Raw genomic sequence first — 16,393 nt, 5'->3', positions numbered from 1 at the left:
TCAAAAACAAAAAACAAACAAACAAAAAATGAAGACAATTGGACATCTGTATACACAAAGATGAATTTAGACCATCCCTTACACATATGCAAATATTAAGTCAAAATGAGTAATAGACTTAAATATAAAAATCAAAAACTATAAAACTTAGAAGAAAACATAAGAGTAAGTCTCTCAGACCTTGTGTTAGGAAAAGATTCCTTAGTTATAATGCCAAAAGCTCAAGCAATAGAAGAAGAAATTGAGAAACTAGACTTCCTCAAAATTAAAAACATTTGCTTTTCAAAAGACACCAACAGACAATTCACAGAATGGGAGACAAAATCTGCAAATCATATATGTGATAAAGTACAGAATATACAAAGAACTCTTATAACTCAGTAATAAGAAGATAACCCAATTTAAAACTGAGCATAAGATTTGAATGAATATTTTACCAAAGTAGATATAAGATGACCAATAAACACATGAAATGGTGCTCAGTGCCATTAGTTATTTGAGGAAAGAAATTTAAAACTATAATGAGCTACCATTTCACAGGCACTAAAATAGCTATAATCAGAAAGAAGAGCAATGACAAATTAGAATGTGGAGAAACTGGAACTTTCATCATTGCTGGTGGGAAAGTAAATTAGTGCAGCGGTTTTGGAAAATAATTAGTTTCATGAAAAGTTAAACGTAAATTTACCGTATAACTTAGCAGCTCCACTACTGCATACCTACCCAAGAGAAATGAAAACACATGGCTACACAAAGACTTTCACATTAGGTGTTCATAGCAACATTATTTATAACTACCCAAACCTGGAAACAACCCAAATATTCACCGACTGCTGAATGCATAAACAAAATAACATAATTATACTTGTGTTGATAAATGTATATTTCTGTGCATAAACATTTTAACAGATGTTTATATATCTCTACGCTAAAATGATATATTTATGAAGCCCTGTAAACTATGTATATATTTCATCACATTCATAAGAATATGGGCACATATATAATTTCAAATTAGCATCTCTTCATTTTTCAACCCAGATGCAAATCTAGTTGTTTACTAATATTCAGGGGTGAGAAGAAGGAAGCCATTTTGTGCAGAGGAGAGAGCTACATCTCCCCTTCTAGCTGTCCGACTTTTTCACTTAATTTCTCAGGGGCTCAGTTGCCAAAATCTGTAAAGGAGGATAATGTAAGTCATCTCACAGGACTTATGATCAGGAAAATTACATTCAAGTGCTTTGCAAACTGCAAAATGCAAGGTAAATAGGAAAGTGCTATATTATTATAGTCTTCTGTTCCCATCAACGCCACCCACAATATGTTTTTAGGAGAACCAGAATAACTAGAGGGATGTGCAGTCATTTCTTATCCTGGGAGATTATAAGGAAAGAATCTTTTTATGACAGTGGTGGTGGTAGCGAGGCATTTTCAAAATAAATGTTACCCCCTTGTTGTCTGAATACAAAGCAAGAACTGGGCTACTCCCTATCTGAAGCACTGTCTGCCTGTCCTCATGAGCTATCAGGCTCAGCTAAATATGTCCCTGGCCAGTATGTGAATAATCCCCACTGGTTCCGAGACCTCCATCCACCACCGATGTGACATTCTTTGTGTTCAAATGTCTAGCTGACGTCTGATGCTTAAAACAGCCTATGTCTTCACCTCTCTCTGCATTGTCACAGCCTGTACCACCACTCTTAAAAGGCTATCGCAGGCACTCCCGGAACCAGTTGCTAACCAGCCTACCCACTTGTTTCCCCTGCCTGCTGCTGGCTGCCTTGAATGCCTCGTGCTCTGAGCTCCTTGTGGGTCTGACAGAGCAGGGACCATGTCTACCTTCGGCTACAGGAGAGGACTTAGCAAATACGAATCCATTGATGAGGATGAACTCCTGGCTTCCCTGTCAGCCGAGGAGTTGAAGGAGCTAGAGAGGGAGCTGGAAGATATTGAACCTGATCGCAGCCTTCCCGTGGGGATGAGGCAAAAGAGCCTGACAGAGAAAACACCCACAGGGACGTTCAGCAGAGAGGCACTGATGGCCTACTGGGAAAAGGAGTCCCAGAAACTCTTGGAGCAGGAGAGGCTGGGGGAGTGTGGAAAGGTAGGCTCTTGGATTTTTTTTCTTTAGCTGCTCCCACAGCCCTACCCCGAACCCAGGAAGCTGTTTTTTCTAACTTTTCAGCCCTCCTCACTTTTCTTTTCTTATAACCCACTTGTAGCTGCTATTGAAAATCTTCTCAGGCTGAAATAGTCATCTAACTTTTATGGCCACCCAATGGATTATATGTAAAATTCTTAGTTGGGGTCCCATGATTGACAAGGATGGGATCTTCAAGAAGAAAATAATTCACAAGCAAAGCATGGGTTTAAATATTTTGCCAAACGTAAGTCTAATTTGAGTTATAAGTTGGGGATGCCGCATAATAGAAATGTAGATGGATTTATATATGTGTATAGATATGTGTGTGTGTATATAGATAGTGGTTAACTAAATTTATTTTCTTCTATAAAGACGAAAGGGTGTACTCTGGTTCCTTGGACTGTGATGGTGACTATAGTAAAAATAATTCTTTTTTTTCCAACAGCAGGAAGTGTGGGGTGATGAGAAGTATAATGGGGCAGAGAGTCAGGCGACCTTATTTCTACTCCCTGCTCTGTGCATAACTTGTAAGATCTTAAACAGATAGTCGCTTCTGCAGGGTTCTCTTTCCCATCTGTCGATGGAGGACATTGGATCCAGTGTTTCTTTTGTGAATCAAACACCCTTTTGAGATTTTGATAACTTATGGACCTTCTAAAGAAAATGAACGTGTGCTTGCGTAAACATACACACATTTTACATAGAATTTCAAAATGATGACACACATCCTGAAACCCACCTAAGGACCCAAGTTAAGCATGCCTGCGTAGATGATCTCTAAGATTCTGTTCTATTTTATAATGGTGATTCTAAGGCCAGGAAATGTGCTTATATTAGAGGTCAGACTTATTAAGCTCTTGTTCTCTGACCTGTAAACAGTTACTTTGAATTTGCCAAATGAATCATTCACAGAAGGAAGTTCAAAAAACTAGGCTCTGGGAAAATATTATAGTAATGACAATAAGAATGTCAAAATATCAAATTCCTGAATTTGTGGAAGAACACTGGTCAGGAGCGACAGTTTAATACCTCTGTGCTCCACTGGAATTGTCTCAAATCAAAATGGCCCAAAGCCAATGGCGAGACTTCCATGGTACTAATCTAGGCGCTGTTAGATGATCTTGGTGATAGGGTGTGTTGGCCACATTTTTAGCAAGATATGTGTGAGTCTTGTCCATGTCAATCATCGCAGGAAGGGCCACTGGGATCAGGCCAGGAGCTGCCAAGGCCACGGTGGCCGCCTGCAATGAGGGGCTGAAGGAGTGGGGTGGGTGGTGGTGAGAAGGAAGGATACACATGATGGGCCAGGATTTGGGTTGGTCAGTTCCTCCACAACCATGATTTTCAGAGGTCTTTTTTTTTCTTTTTCTGATGTGGAAATGTGTGTCCAAAATCTGATCAAATATAAGTATGACATTTTCCTAACAGTTCTTAAAGATGTTCCTTAATAAAAAGATTAAAATTGCCTCATAATGTCCAGGACAGATAGCCATTGGAGCAATAACCAAGCAAAGGCATTTTAATGGCATAATGTCTTGGGATCAGTGGAAAACAAAGGGCAAAGCCTGTTGTCAGCTGTTGATGAAACCCACTAGCTCCTGCCAAAGGTTTTGCTGATCCCTGATCCCTGCCAATAGCTTATCAGCTCAATTAGAGAGGCTTTATGTTGATGAACTTTGATTCCTATCTCAGCTAGTTAACTTTTCTCCCGCTACCCTTTCCCTGCTGGCTAGTTGTCTCCGGAGTCACAAGGAGTGCTGAGCAGAAGCTTGCCAGTGGAGGGTGTCAATCCATTTCCACTCCAGGAAAAAGCTCAAAGCAGCTGACTGGTGGGTAGGAGGGGGAGGGGGACGGCAGCGTAAGTGAAGAGCAGCCCAGTACGGACCATGAGAAGGAGACAATTATTAGGCTCCTCCTGGTTCTGTAAACACTTATGAAAATCCTGTTCAACCCCTAGGAAATGACAGCCTCTGCCCAGCTGGACTCACACAAACTTATCCTGCATTAAACAGCTCCAAGGGGCCATGCCGACCCAAAGATGTAGCTCCCCTAGCTTGAGTGTCTGCCGGGCTTCAGGCGTAGGTGCCAATGAGTACATTCATTTTATTTCACTGAATTCTTACCTTCTGGACATGAGAACTGAGACTAGGAGAGGTGAAGAAACTCATTTGAGATAAACAGCTTCTAGCTGAAATTCAAACCAAGTTCTGTTGGCACAAAGACTGTGATTCTCAGAATGTGGGTATACCAGCATCACCTGGGATCTCCTCAGAACTACTAATTCCAGGGCTCCCCCAGACCTGCCAAATGAGCAACTCTGGGAATGGGGCCCAGCACTGAGCGGCCTCACAAGCCCTCTGGGTGGTTATGACACACACTGGTTTGAGAACCACTCAACTCTACTGCAGTTTCTTTGAGACTCCTCTCCACAGAGTTTTAGTGACTTGTCTAAGATCAACCCGCTCTTTATGCATAGGACCAGAACCAGAACGGAGCCAAGCCTCCTTTTTCATGTAATGGTTCCAGGGAGGTAATGAGGAGAAATCGTTAGACACCCTCTTCTTTTTGCCTAATTTATGCCCTAAAGGTACCAACATCGCCCCCCCCACCCAGCACCTCATGCCCCCCTCCACCTTCCCACCCCTATATTCCTGCAAGGATCTGGGTTAACTACAGAGCAGTGGCAGATAGGTGATTTGGAACAGTGCAGTCATTACAAATGCCAGAATAATTTTGAAAGTAGGCAATGATTGCTTTTATATCCTCCTTCCTCCCCCTCTAGACACCTTTCTCCCCTCTGCTGTTCTTCTGTTAGATGTCCCCCACCTAAGGTGACTAGCCATCTCAGATTATCTGGGACTATCTAGATTTTAGAACTAAAAATGCTGCTTCCTGGGATACCTTTCAGTCCTGGGCAAATCAGGACGGTCGGTCACCTTCCCCCGACCCCAGCCCCATCAGTACTTTTCTCCTAGGACTTGTCCCGACTCTCAGCGGCTGTTAAAACCAATGTCAATTTAGAGCCATTCCGTTAACAAATGTTATTGAGTCCCTACTACGTGCTGAGCGCTGTGCAAGGTGAACAAAACAGACATGATCCTTCTCTTTACCCCACAAGCAGTCTTTTGAGAAAAATGACAAATCATTAAACAGGTACTTTTTAGGAGGAAGTACAACACTGTGGGAACACGTCACAAGGATAATTTAAGGAGGTGTCAAAGACATTTCTGGAGGAAATGTCATTTAGATGTTACAGGACAACTCATTGCTGGATAACAGTTTCGCATATGACCTCTCCAGATACATTTAAGGGGAAAACATCTCTTGCAGATAAAGCCTAAAGTTCTTTTAAAAACTAGAGGTTACAATTTAATGGTGGTATGACAGGCAGTATACCTTGAATTTTGTGACAGGTCCCTTTCTTCCAAATACTGAAACAGCTAAAAACATATACTTACAACACACACATACACACACACACTGTATCACTCTCTCCTCCTCCTGAATAAGTGAGTAAAAAATTAAGACTGGAGGAGGCAACCGAGGAGCGGAGCGGCTGACCCCTTCCTCAGGCCATCACGTGGTGCCTGCCACTCCAAGCAAGTGGATAACTGGAGGCTATTTTGTGATAGCAACTGGGCAAGCAAACCTGGAGACCAGCACAGTGTTTTCCAAAGCTCATTCCATACGCCTCGGCCTGGGGTCAAAAACATTTCCAGTGTGGAGGGAAGAATCAAGGCTTTGGGGACAGGAAAGCGTCTCAGGACTTTAGAGAAAATAACGGACTAAAAAGATTGCATTAGAGAAAATCGGACTCTGTCAGCAAGTTCGAGATTTTTATTTTATCAGAAAAGGTAGCAAGAAAAAGAGAGATGGGGTCACGTGAGCTTCTCAGTACAAAGAGTCTTGTAAACAGGAAAGACAAAGATGGAATGAAATTGTGTTTGCCTGAAAGTCTCTCAGAATTGACACCTGGTAACTAATTTAAGACCATCAGGCTGAGGCAGTGGCTTGCTTCAAGATTTTCTACTGTTCTCTGCTGTTCCACATTACGGTTGGAATCTAGCTGGTGCCAAGGGCGATTATCTTTCCCATCTCGTGTCTCCTGCAGTCCTGTCTCATTTAACCCTGTGATAACGTGAGATTTCAAGCTGATTTGCTGAAAAGGGTGACCTGATTGAGTTTCTGCAGAGAGCTGGGTTTTGACCTGCTGCTCCCCTGAACAAGCAGCCCTGCCCCCTCGGCTTCTTTCCCCAGAGAAAGGACAGAGACAGCCTCAGCTTTCAGGTGCTGTGGGGTCTCCAAGACCCTGTGCCAGGCTCTACCCCAGAGGGACATGCCCCGCCTCTGTCTACACTGAGACATGACAGGGCAGAGGGTTCTGGGCTCCTGTCACATAGGCTATAGGAGGCAAATAGGGGGAAGAATTTTTGAACATTAAGAAAGGGAACCCATGCACCTGTTGTATATTTTCGTTGTCACTCGTATGTTTCGGATGGAGAAATAAGGAAGGACGGAGGGGTGATTCCCTAAGGGATAGTTGAATTTGCTAAACTGTAATGGACTAGGAGTCAAGTAGTTCAGAAGAGGTAGTCAAGAGAATAAAAATTTTATCAAGGGCTTTCCAGAGCAGAAGTTCCGACATATCTGTTCAAACTGGTAAGATGATAGCAAACTTTTATTCAATAAACTGAATTCTGCATATTTATTTTGCAGAAAACAAAAGAAACGTTTGTAGAAAAAGCTGTTGGGCTATGCAAGGAAATACTAACCTTGGTCACCCAAACTAGAGAGCTCAGAAGGTGGAGATGAACTTTTTTGTCTTATATACTTCCGTATTACTTGCTGTGTGTTACTTTTTAAAAAGTTTATTGAGATGTAACTGACATATCACATTGTACGAGTTTTAGACGGACAACATGATGATTTGATCCATGTATGTATTGCAAAACCATGTGTTACTTTCGTAAATTTTTAAAATGTGCTTAGAAATGACAAAGTTAATGAGGATACCATGCTCTTTAGGTTGTAGAAGAAGACAAAGAGGAGAGTGAGGAAGAGCTTATCTTTACTGAAAGTAACAGTGAGGTTTCTGAAGAGGTGTATACGGAAGAGGAGGCCGAGGACGAGGACGAGGACGAGGACGAGGAGGAAGAGGACCGCCAAGGAGAGGAAAGAACAATTGAAAATGAGAAAGGGATGAATGGATCTGTACATTACGGTAGTGTCAATTCTGACAACTCGAGGCCAGAGACATTTAAAAGCCAAATTGAAAACATACATCTGACCAACGGCCACAGCGGAAGGAACACAGAGTCCCCGGCTGCCATCCACCCCTGTGGAAACCCTACGGTGATCGAGGATGCTCTGGAAAAGATGAAAAACAACGACCCCGACACCACGGACGTCAATCTGAACAATATCGAGAACATCACGTCGCAGACCCTCATCCGCTTCGCGGAGGCCCTCAAGGCCAACACGGTGGTGAAGACCTTCAGTCTGGCCAACACGCGCGCCGACGACAGCGTGGCCACCGCCATTGCGGAAATGCTGCGAGTCAACCGCCACATCACCAGCGTCAACATCGAGTCCAACTTCATCACGGGCAAGGGCATCCTGGCCATCATGAGGGCTCTGCAGCACAACACCGTGCTCACCGAGCTGCGCTTCCACAACCAAAGGCACATCATGGGCAGCCAGGTGGAGATGGAGATCGTCAAGCTGCTGAGGGAGAACACCACGCTGCTGAGGCTGGGTTACCATTTCGAGCTCCCAGGACCAAGAATGAGCATGACCAGCCTCTTGACCAGAAACATGGATAAACAGCGGCAGAAGCGGATGCAGGAGCAAAAGCAGCAGGAGGGGTACGATGGGGGAGCCAACCTTAGGACCAAAGTCTGGCGAAGAGGGACGCCCGGCTCTTCACCGCACGCATCCCCCAGGCACTCTCCCCGCTCATCCCCCAAACCCCCCAGGCCAGTCCAAAGCGTGAGGAGCCGTCCTCCATCGCCGGTGGCCCCGCCCCCTCCACCGCCCCCTCTTCCTCCCCAAAGGCTGCCGCCCGCCCCTCCTCCACCGCCCCCCCCTCCGCCCCCAGAGAAGAAGCTCATCACGCGGAACATCGCAGAAGTCATCAAACAGCAGGAGAGTGCCCAGCGGGCCTTACAAAATGGACAGAAAAAGAAAAAAGGGAAAAAGGCAAAGAAACAGCCAAACAGTAGCCTAAAGGAAATTAGAAATTCCCTGAGGTCAGTGCAGGAGAAGAAAATGGAAGACACTTCCCGACCTTCTACCCCACAGAGATCAGCTCATGAGAATCTCATGGAAGCTATTCGGGGCAGCAGCGTGAGACAGCTAAGGCGCGTAAGTAACCCGAGGGCAGACCCTGGGGCGCAGACCTCGTAAAGGAGCCGGCCTCCACCGCACAAGGGTACCAAAGTCGCCTCTCAAATACTTAATATTTTAAATGTTTTAGTATGCCAGAGCAGGCTACCAAATTTGGAGCTTCAGAAGCAGGTCGCCAGATAGCACATTTCCATTTGAGAGATGTGCCTGGTCCACCTTCCTGGCATCTCAGTCTTTTAAGGGCCAGGCTCATCTTAAGATACTTCAATCTAAAAAAAAATCCCGATTTCCTTAATAAGAAAATCAGGGCATTATCATCTACATTCCAGAACAGATTCATCACTTGTCAAAAATTTTACCACAGAGTTGCAAGTGATTTAAAACCTACTTTATAATATAAAATTTGAGTACCAACGGGCAATAATCTATATCTGAGTTCTTCCTGGAGAATACTGCTAAAGACATACTCTACAGATATTTTTTTCACTTTATCATTTGTACTGTTTTTATTGAAAGAAAATCCCCTATTTTTGTAGGTGGAAGTTCCAGAAGCTCTGCGATAAAAACCCGATCTTTAGAAGAGGATGCAGAATTATTCAGTGGTATTAGATAAAATGCATTGTGAGATGTTTCTAAAATACCTTCTTTAATTTGAAATGTTCTCTGACTTTAAAAGTAGCCTCACCCATTAATTCCAAAGAGAATTTGAAGAAACTATCACCATGTTTCTTCTGTAAATATGAAAATAAACTTTTTTATGTCATGAGATTTGTATTGGCAAGAAGCAGTTTATTTAAACATGCTCTGGCTGTGTTGGTAATTCTGAGCTGTAACGAGTTAATGAAATGTGCTGTTATTTTTGTAATCCCAATAAATTTGGATTGAAGTTTTTCGTTTTTTTTAAACAAACTAATTTTTTTTTGTAAATTGATATTCACATCTGTCAGGTGTGTTTGTAACCTTGCTAAATATTAAAAATACTACATTCTCAGCCCCCCCAAAAGGTTTGGGTCCTTAGCATTTGCCTTTGTTTTCTCATGTCTAAGAAAATCTGATCAGAGCTCTCTATAAAGGTCTGGAATCAAGAACCTTCTTAAAAGTCTTTTTGGTAGTGAGATAAAAGCTTGGGAAATGACCCCAAAGTGACCATTATCATCTTAGATGCATGGATGTTGGACCCAGGATGGCAGCTGACACTCCCATATTTCCATAAGGCTGATAGGTACCCAGAAGTCATTCAGTCATTTATAATTAACACCAACTATTACTGGAAGAAAAAAAAAACCAAAAAACAGTTGAAAGTTAGAAATCTCTTGGTAGGGCTTCCCTGCTGGCACAGTGGTTGAGAGTCCACCTGCCGATGCAGGGGACACGGGTTCGTGCCCCGGTCCGGGAAGATCCCACATGCCGCAGAGCGACTGGGCCTGTGAGCATGACCGCTGAGCCTGCGCGTCCGGAGCCTGTGCTCCGCAACGGGAGAGGCCACAACAGTGAGAGGCCCGCGTACCTAAAAAAAAAAAAAAAAAGAAATCTCTTGGTAGAGAGGAACTAAGTGCTAAGGGAACGTCTGGAAGATAGGGGCTCCCCTGAATTCAGAGCTGTCTTGAGGCTGATGCTAAAGGTTCACCGTTCAACTCTCCTTTAAGCTCTCCCTGGATGAGCTTTAGTTTAATGGGTCTCAGCCTTTTTGTGCTCTGGATACATAGTGATGATGTCAGAGTCCACCACACACATCCAGGGACAAGGGTACATGTATCTGCAATCATTCTACCCCACCTCCCTCTCACTCAAGAAAGATCTGAATTCAGATAAGAGAAAGACCTATCAGAGATTCCCTTCATTCCACCCTAGTGTTCCTCTCCAATTTATGAAAGCTATAAATCTCCTCTGAAGTCCTTTGTATTATCTGTGATTAGCAATGTTTCCCTTGTGTCCTACAGAGTATGACAGTGGTCCTGGCGAGCTCCCTGGGCCACCCGTTTAATAACTGTTTCCTGACTTTGTGTAGGGAGTGACTGACATTTTCAGAACTAAGTTGTGTAGTTTTCACAGCAACATTAAAAGGTGCTCTCCCCAGTTAGTCCATGAGGAAACCCAGGCTCAGGGGGGCTGGGATTGCCTGGGAGCCTGGGTGTTTCAGAAGCCCATGCTCCTTCTGCATCGCTGCCCGTCTCTGCTTGCATCGGGGCTCAAACGCCCCACCCCACGAAGGCTCCCTGTTCTTAGAATAACAGTGGGGATTTCAGTTTCCCTTAGTAGTGACTTCACTACTTTACCCCTTTCCACTAGTGTTTGCAATCATGTTCCTTATTGTTGCACAAAGAAATAAAAGCTAAAATGTAGGTTTTTAAAAGGTGTGCATGGGTGCAAAGGTGTGCAAGGCCAAGACTGACCTTCCTTTCCCCTGACCTTTGTGTGTGCATGAGGACGGGGCTCTTCTGAACGCCAACAGCTTTCAGCTCCATCATGATGAGGCAGAGGGGCAAATGGTTGCTGATAAAAGGGTCCTTTGATAAAACCATGTATGAATCCCAGAAAAAGAGGGTGTGCAGAACCGGGAGGGAGAGGCGAGTTCCTGGGCTGCCGGGAGCCGCCAGGGCTGTGGAAACCTGCCAGGCCTTCTCACCAGAAGTGAGTGATTGGGAGACAAACATTCTCTCCTTCACAATTTTTTTTTTTTTTTTTTTTTTTTTTTTGCGGTACGCGGGCCTCTCACTGCTGTGGCCTCTCCCGTTGCGGAGCACAGGCTCCGGACGCGCAGGCTCAGCGGCCATGGCTCACGGGCCCAGCCACTCCGCGGCATGTGGGATCTTCCCGGACCGGGGCACGGACCCGTGTCCCCTGCATCGGCAGGCGGACTCTCAACCACTGCGCCACCAGGGAAGCCCATCTCCTTCACATTTTAAAAGACCGCTTTGCTGGAAATTTTTGGGCTTCGGGAGAGAGCAGCGTGCCCTTACGAGGCACTTCACAAAATGTAAATAAAGATATCCTTACAGTCAACCCACAAAACAAAATATGATAAAGCCCCTAATAAGACGAGTATGATATGGTCAGGCACTAAGTTGGCACGTTTTTCATTCAGGAAAAGCATTTCTCGAATGTGATTTCAGAATACAGCACTGTAAACAGGCAAGGTGTCATGACTCCTCAGCACAGAACAGGGATCCTTAGTTCATCCTTCTTGCAAACTCACAGAGCTGGTATGAAGGCCAGTTAGTTCATCGTCTCTAAAGAGCGTTCAGCTCGCTGGGAGAGAGGCTGTCCAAGACCAGATGAAGCGTTTAGACCATGATTTATATCTGCACATTAATCTCTTAAAGTACGCCTCATCCTGATTGAAACAGGGCCAGGATGCCGAGTCTCACCCTGCTTCTTGAGCCCTGCTGCCAGAGGTATTCAATAACTCAGTGATTTAATCCCTGCCCTGATGTAGTTGCTCCAAGTGAGTGAGAGGGAAGAGGTCATAACAGACTGCAGTGGCCAGTATTGAGAGGCACGGAAGACTGGGATAAATCGATACATTCTTGAAAAGACCTCTTAACTACTTCATTTCCAGACAAGTTCACACTGTCTTTTCTTTGTTTCTCTGAGGTTTGGAAGGTGGGGGTTTGTCTCCATCAGTCATCAAATAGCGGATGTAAAAGACAAAGAACTGAGGTAAGAATTACAAAACTCAGAAATGTGGTACCAATACGGACGCACCCAACTTCCACAACTATTTTCTGAGTGCCTGCCATGTTCCAGATACTTCTGGATACTGAGGATACACAGTGAATGAAGGAGATAAGACGCCTGTCCTCGTGTCACTTACAGTCTAGGAGAGGGAGCTGACATCATTCTTTCACGCATCGTGCGTCTGTATCAGGTGCCTCCCGTGGATGAGGCACTCTCCTCGATGCTGGGGAGACCAAGTTGAATTAGAAAGTGTCCTCCAATGCCAAGCAGTGAGGATCCTCATTCCTTCCAGAATACGCAGTAAGAACTGAGCTAGAGGCTGGTGTAAGGTCCTATATGAGCACTGAGGCAGCTTAATTACCTCAAGCTGGGCTTAGCATACTTTTTCTGTAAAGAGCCAGAGATATTTAAAATAGCATATAAAATATTTAGATATTTTAGACTTTGTGGGCCATTTGGTGTTTGTCACAGCTATTCAGTTCTGCCATTGTGGGGTGAAAACGGCCATAGACAATACGTAAGTGAATGAGTGTGTTGGTGTTCTAATACAACTTTATTTATGGACACTAAAATTTAAATTCCATATAATTTTCATGTGTTGTTAATTTTCTTCTTTGATTTTTTTTCAGCCATTAAAACATGTTAAAACTCTCCTTAGTCTGCAGACTGGACAAAAACAAATGTTGAATGCATCTGACTTGTGAGCCACAGTTTACCACAGACCCTTGACCGAAAGCAGATAAGGGGTCAAGAGAAGCTTCTCAGGGAAGGTGACACTTGTTTTGGATTTTTAAAGAATAGAGAAGATGCCAGGCTAAAAAAGGAATCAAATGGTAGGGGTGATGAATGAAGAGAGATTTAAGTTTGAGAAAACAGGGTATTATAGAAAATGGTAGAAAATCATAGGGTTAATGTAATTCTATAAAAACAAGAATTTGGCAGGTTTAATATTTTAGTTTTTTTTTTCTGGTATTGATAATTTTGGTGGATTAAGAATAGTAGTAGTATGCAGTTTCAGTATGGTCTTTTCTTTTTACAAAAATAGTATGTGATCATTAAGAAAAACTAGAATATATAGATAAGGCAAAAAACATAAAGAGAAAAAAAAAAAAAAAAAAAAAAAATAAAGAATCCCCAAAATCTCACCCACACAGAACTACTGATAACCTTTTAGTGTATATCCTTTTAGATCCTTCTTAATGCATACTTAAACACACATATAACTTTTTTTCTACAAAAAAGGGGAAAATAACACACATGCCATTACGTAGCCTAGCATATTTTATTTAAGCAATTTCAATAGCTTGAATATTCAGTTTATTCTGATTAGACCGCTGATGTTGGAATTTAGTTTGTTCCAACTTATCTTTTTGAGTTATTTTAACTTTTAACTTTTCCAAAAAGCCCTCAGAAGAAAGGATTGACTGACAAATCACAGCTAAGAAGCCATCTCCCAGTTAGACATGAGTTGCGAGTACCTCATCATTGTGGTATACCAAAACTGGAAATTAGGTTTCAACCAAATTGTCATGTTTACCAGTTTCCTCTCAGTCAAATTATACGCCTATCTGAACCACAGAGGCATGCTTTGGTAAGACGCACTTCAAAAAGTCCATTCAATTTTCTATGTCTGAATAAAAAGCCTGGGAGGGGCTGAGCGTCACAAAAGTCCGTCCTGAACAACTCAGTGTGGGCTAGGGAATGTGGATTCATTATGGGAGTCATGGAGAGCACAGAGGATTTCAAGAGGAGGAGTGACATGATGTTTATACAGCTTTACAAAAATAGGGCTTGCGTAACCGAGAGAAGGATGGGCTCAGTGAGGCCCAGGCTGGCGACAGGAACACCAGTTAGGAGACCATTGCAATGATCTAGAAACAAAGTAATGCAGACGAACTGACCGCTGTGTAGGTATGAAGAGGTCAGAACAGACAGAGCAGAGACTGAGAAAGCGCACGCTCCACAGAATTTAGTTACTGGTTAGACGTAGGGGGCAGGAGGCAACAAAAGAGAGAAGTCTAGGTGGATCCGATCCTGGCTGGGCCACCTGGGTGGGTAGTGGTGCCACAAAACGGGACGATGGCACACAGCAGGAGCAGGCTTGGAGGAAGAAGGTGAGCTCAGTTTTGAATAGTATCGTGTCTGAGGTGCCTGTCCATTTGAAAGTAGGGATCTAGAATCATGGGGTGGGATTCGGGCTGGAAGTGAAGATTTGGGGGTTGTATATGAGTAGCATTTAAAGATGGGGATTTGGACGAGGTCACTCAGGGAGACCGCGGAGAAGGGCAGAGGCTGAGTATGTCCACAGAGAAACCAGACAACTCTCAGGCAAAGCAGAGAGTTGCGCTAAGGAAGGGCCAGTCGGCAGCATGAGATGCCTCGGTGAGCTCTGCAGCTTGACAGGGTTTACTTGAGCCGGTGATCTTGGTGGGAGCAAGTCCATGGGAGCCGTGGAGATGGAAACTAGACTGCAGGGGTAGAGTGGGGCGACTCTACCACTGCAATGAAGAATGTAGCACGATACTTCAAATAATGGGTGTGCTGGTCTCTTGCAGAGGCAGCCGGTCCACAAATCTCAAAATCAAAAAGGCACATCTTCCTGGCATGTCATTACATATTATACTATATTATATTATATTATATTATATTTTCACATACACAAATATATACATACATTATCATTTTTACTTTATGTGAGAAAAAAATGTTATATATATTTCTCTGTAAATACATTTATATAATATATACATACTTTTCCTCATGTCAAATAGAAAGGACGTATATGTGCACATACATGTATATATACAGTCTAGATAAAGTTAACTGGAAACCTCAGTCCAAAGTCTTCCGCAAGATTTCTGAGAATTTCTGGGATGAAGGGGCTGGGGGCCGGAGGTTTATCTGCCCATCGTTGTCTCTGGCTCCACGCACCAAGCATGCATCTAGCAAACCTATGGTTTAATGGCCCTATTTCAAACCACATGGAAATGGACCTGTGGCAATCAGCCCTCTTTCTTGGTTTTCCCAGGTTCAACATTACATGAAAATTTGGGAAATAAAGGTAAGATTGACATTACAGCAACACAAATGACTTGATATCAAACATGAGATGTTACAACAATAACAGAGGGGCTAATTCCCCATCAGAGATTTTTTTCCCCCATGGCTATTTTATCCCACATAATAGTCTGTATTTTCCTGTTAGTTTATTACACTTTCCTCTTCTCTCATGATTCACCCTCATTACTATCCTCCTAAATCACTCCTGGGAATTCCAGATTCTCTTCATTTTGTTTTGCACAGCAAATTCAACTCTCTCCAACCCCTGGCGAAGGGCAGCTCCAGTTTACCTTTGCATATCCAAACTGGTCAGAGTGGTGCAGATCGAAAGATGCTTTTATTTACCAGGAGCCTCCCTAAGGTTATGGCTGTGAATAGAATTTCTCCCCTTGAAAATGGCATATCCTCTCATTGATCGCCACAAAAACCTTTGGTGGGTCACTCACAATCCGTTATGCCGACTGTTGCTTCTGAACTGGCTTCTTCCTAACTGGTTCCTAACCAGTTGCTTCCTAACTGGTTTCTCTGTCTCCATTCTCCCTCACCCCACATTGATCCTCCACATGCTAGAGTGAGATTTTTCCAAGATGCAATTCTGTTGACATCAGTCACCTGCTTGAAATTCTTCCATGGTAACCCATATTCTGCAGAATAAACTTCAAATCCCTTGGCCTGGCAGACATGGCCCTGCTGATCTTTCGGCCTCATCTGTCCTCATGTGGCCTGTGCTTAAGCCATACTAGCATCGTGCAGTTCACTGAAGCAGTGATGCTGCCTCTTGACACACACCTTTCACATACCATCCTACCTGCCTGGAATTCCCCTCCCACTCTTTACCTCAGGGGGAGCACCTACTCATTCTTCAAGAGACCTTGAAAGATGAGTAGCTGATTGAACCAAGGAGATGGGGAACAGGGCGCCTTTCAAAGGAGACTCTATTCTCTTCCACACTCTCCCTGGTGACCTCAACCAAACTCCTATCTTTAAATTCCTCTCATACCACGTGATGCCCAAATCCTTACTTCCAGCACAAATACCACCCTCGTGATTCTAAACCCATACGTTCAAAAGAACAGGCACTTCAGACACAACGTATTTAAGGCTGAACTCATCTTTTTCCTCCAACACCTGCTCCTGTTATATTCTGTATTCCACTATCTTGCGATA

At 43.6% G+C, this 16,393-nt stretch overlaps 1 protein-coding gene across 1 annotated transcript; it reads left to right on the top strand.

Moving 5' to 3' along the window:
• Positions 1–1,731: 1,731 nt before the first annotated feature.
• LMOD2 (leiomodin 2) lies at positions 1,732–9,458 on the top strand. Its single transcript, XM_032643667.1, has 3 exons — positions 1,732–2,108; positions 7,176–8,506; positions 9,025–9,458. The coding sequence occupies exons 1-3, from the start codon at positions 1,832–1,834 to the stop codon at positions 9,049–9,051; spliced, it is 1,635 nt and encodes a 544-aa protein (XP_032499558.1). The 5' UTR covers positions 1,732–1,831; the 3' UTR covers positions 9,052–9,458.
• The last annotated feature ends 6,935 nt before the right edge of the window (positions 9,459–16,393 follow it).

Source organism: Phocoena sinus, chromosome 9 (genome assembly GCF_008692025.1).
Source record: "Phocoena sinus isolate mPhoSin1 chromosome 9, mPhoSin1.pri, whole genome shotgun sequence".
Classification (NCBI taxonomy): Eukaryota; Metazoa; Chordata; class Mammalia; order Artiodactyla; family Phocoenidae; genus Phocoena; species Phocoena sinus.
This window is presented reverse-complemented; position numbering and strand designations above follow the sequence as displayed.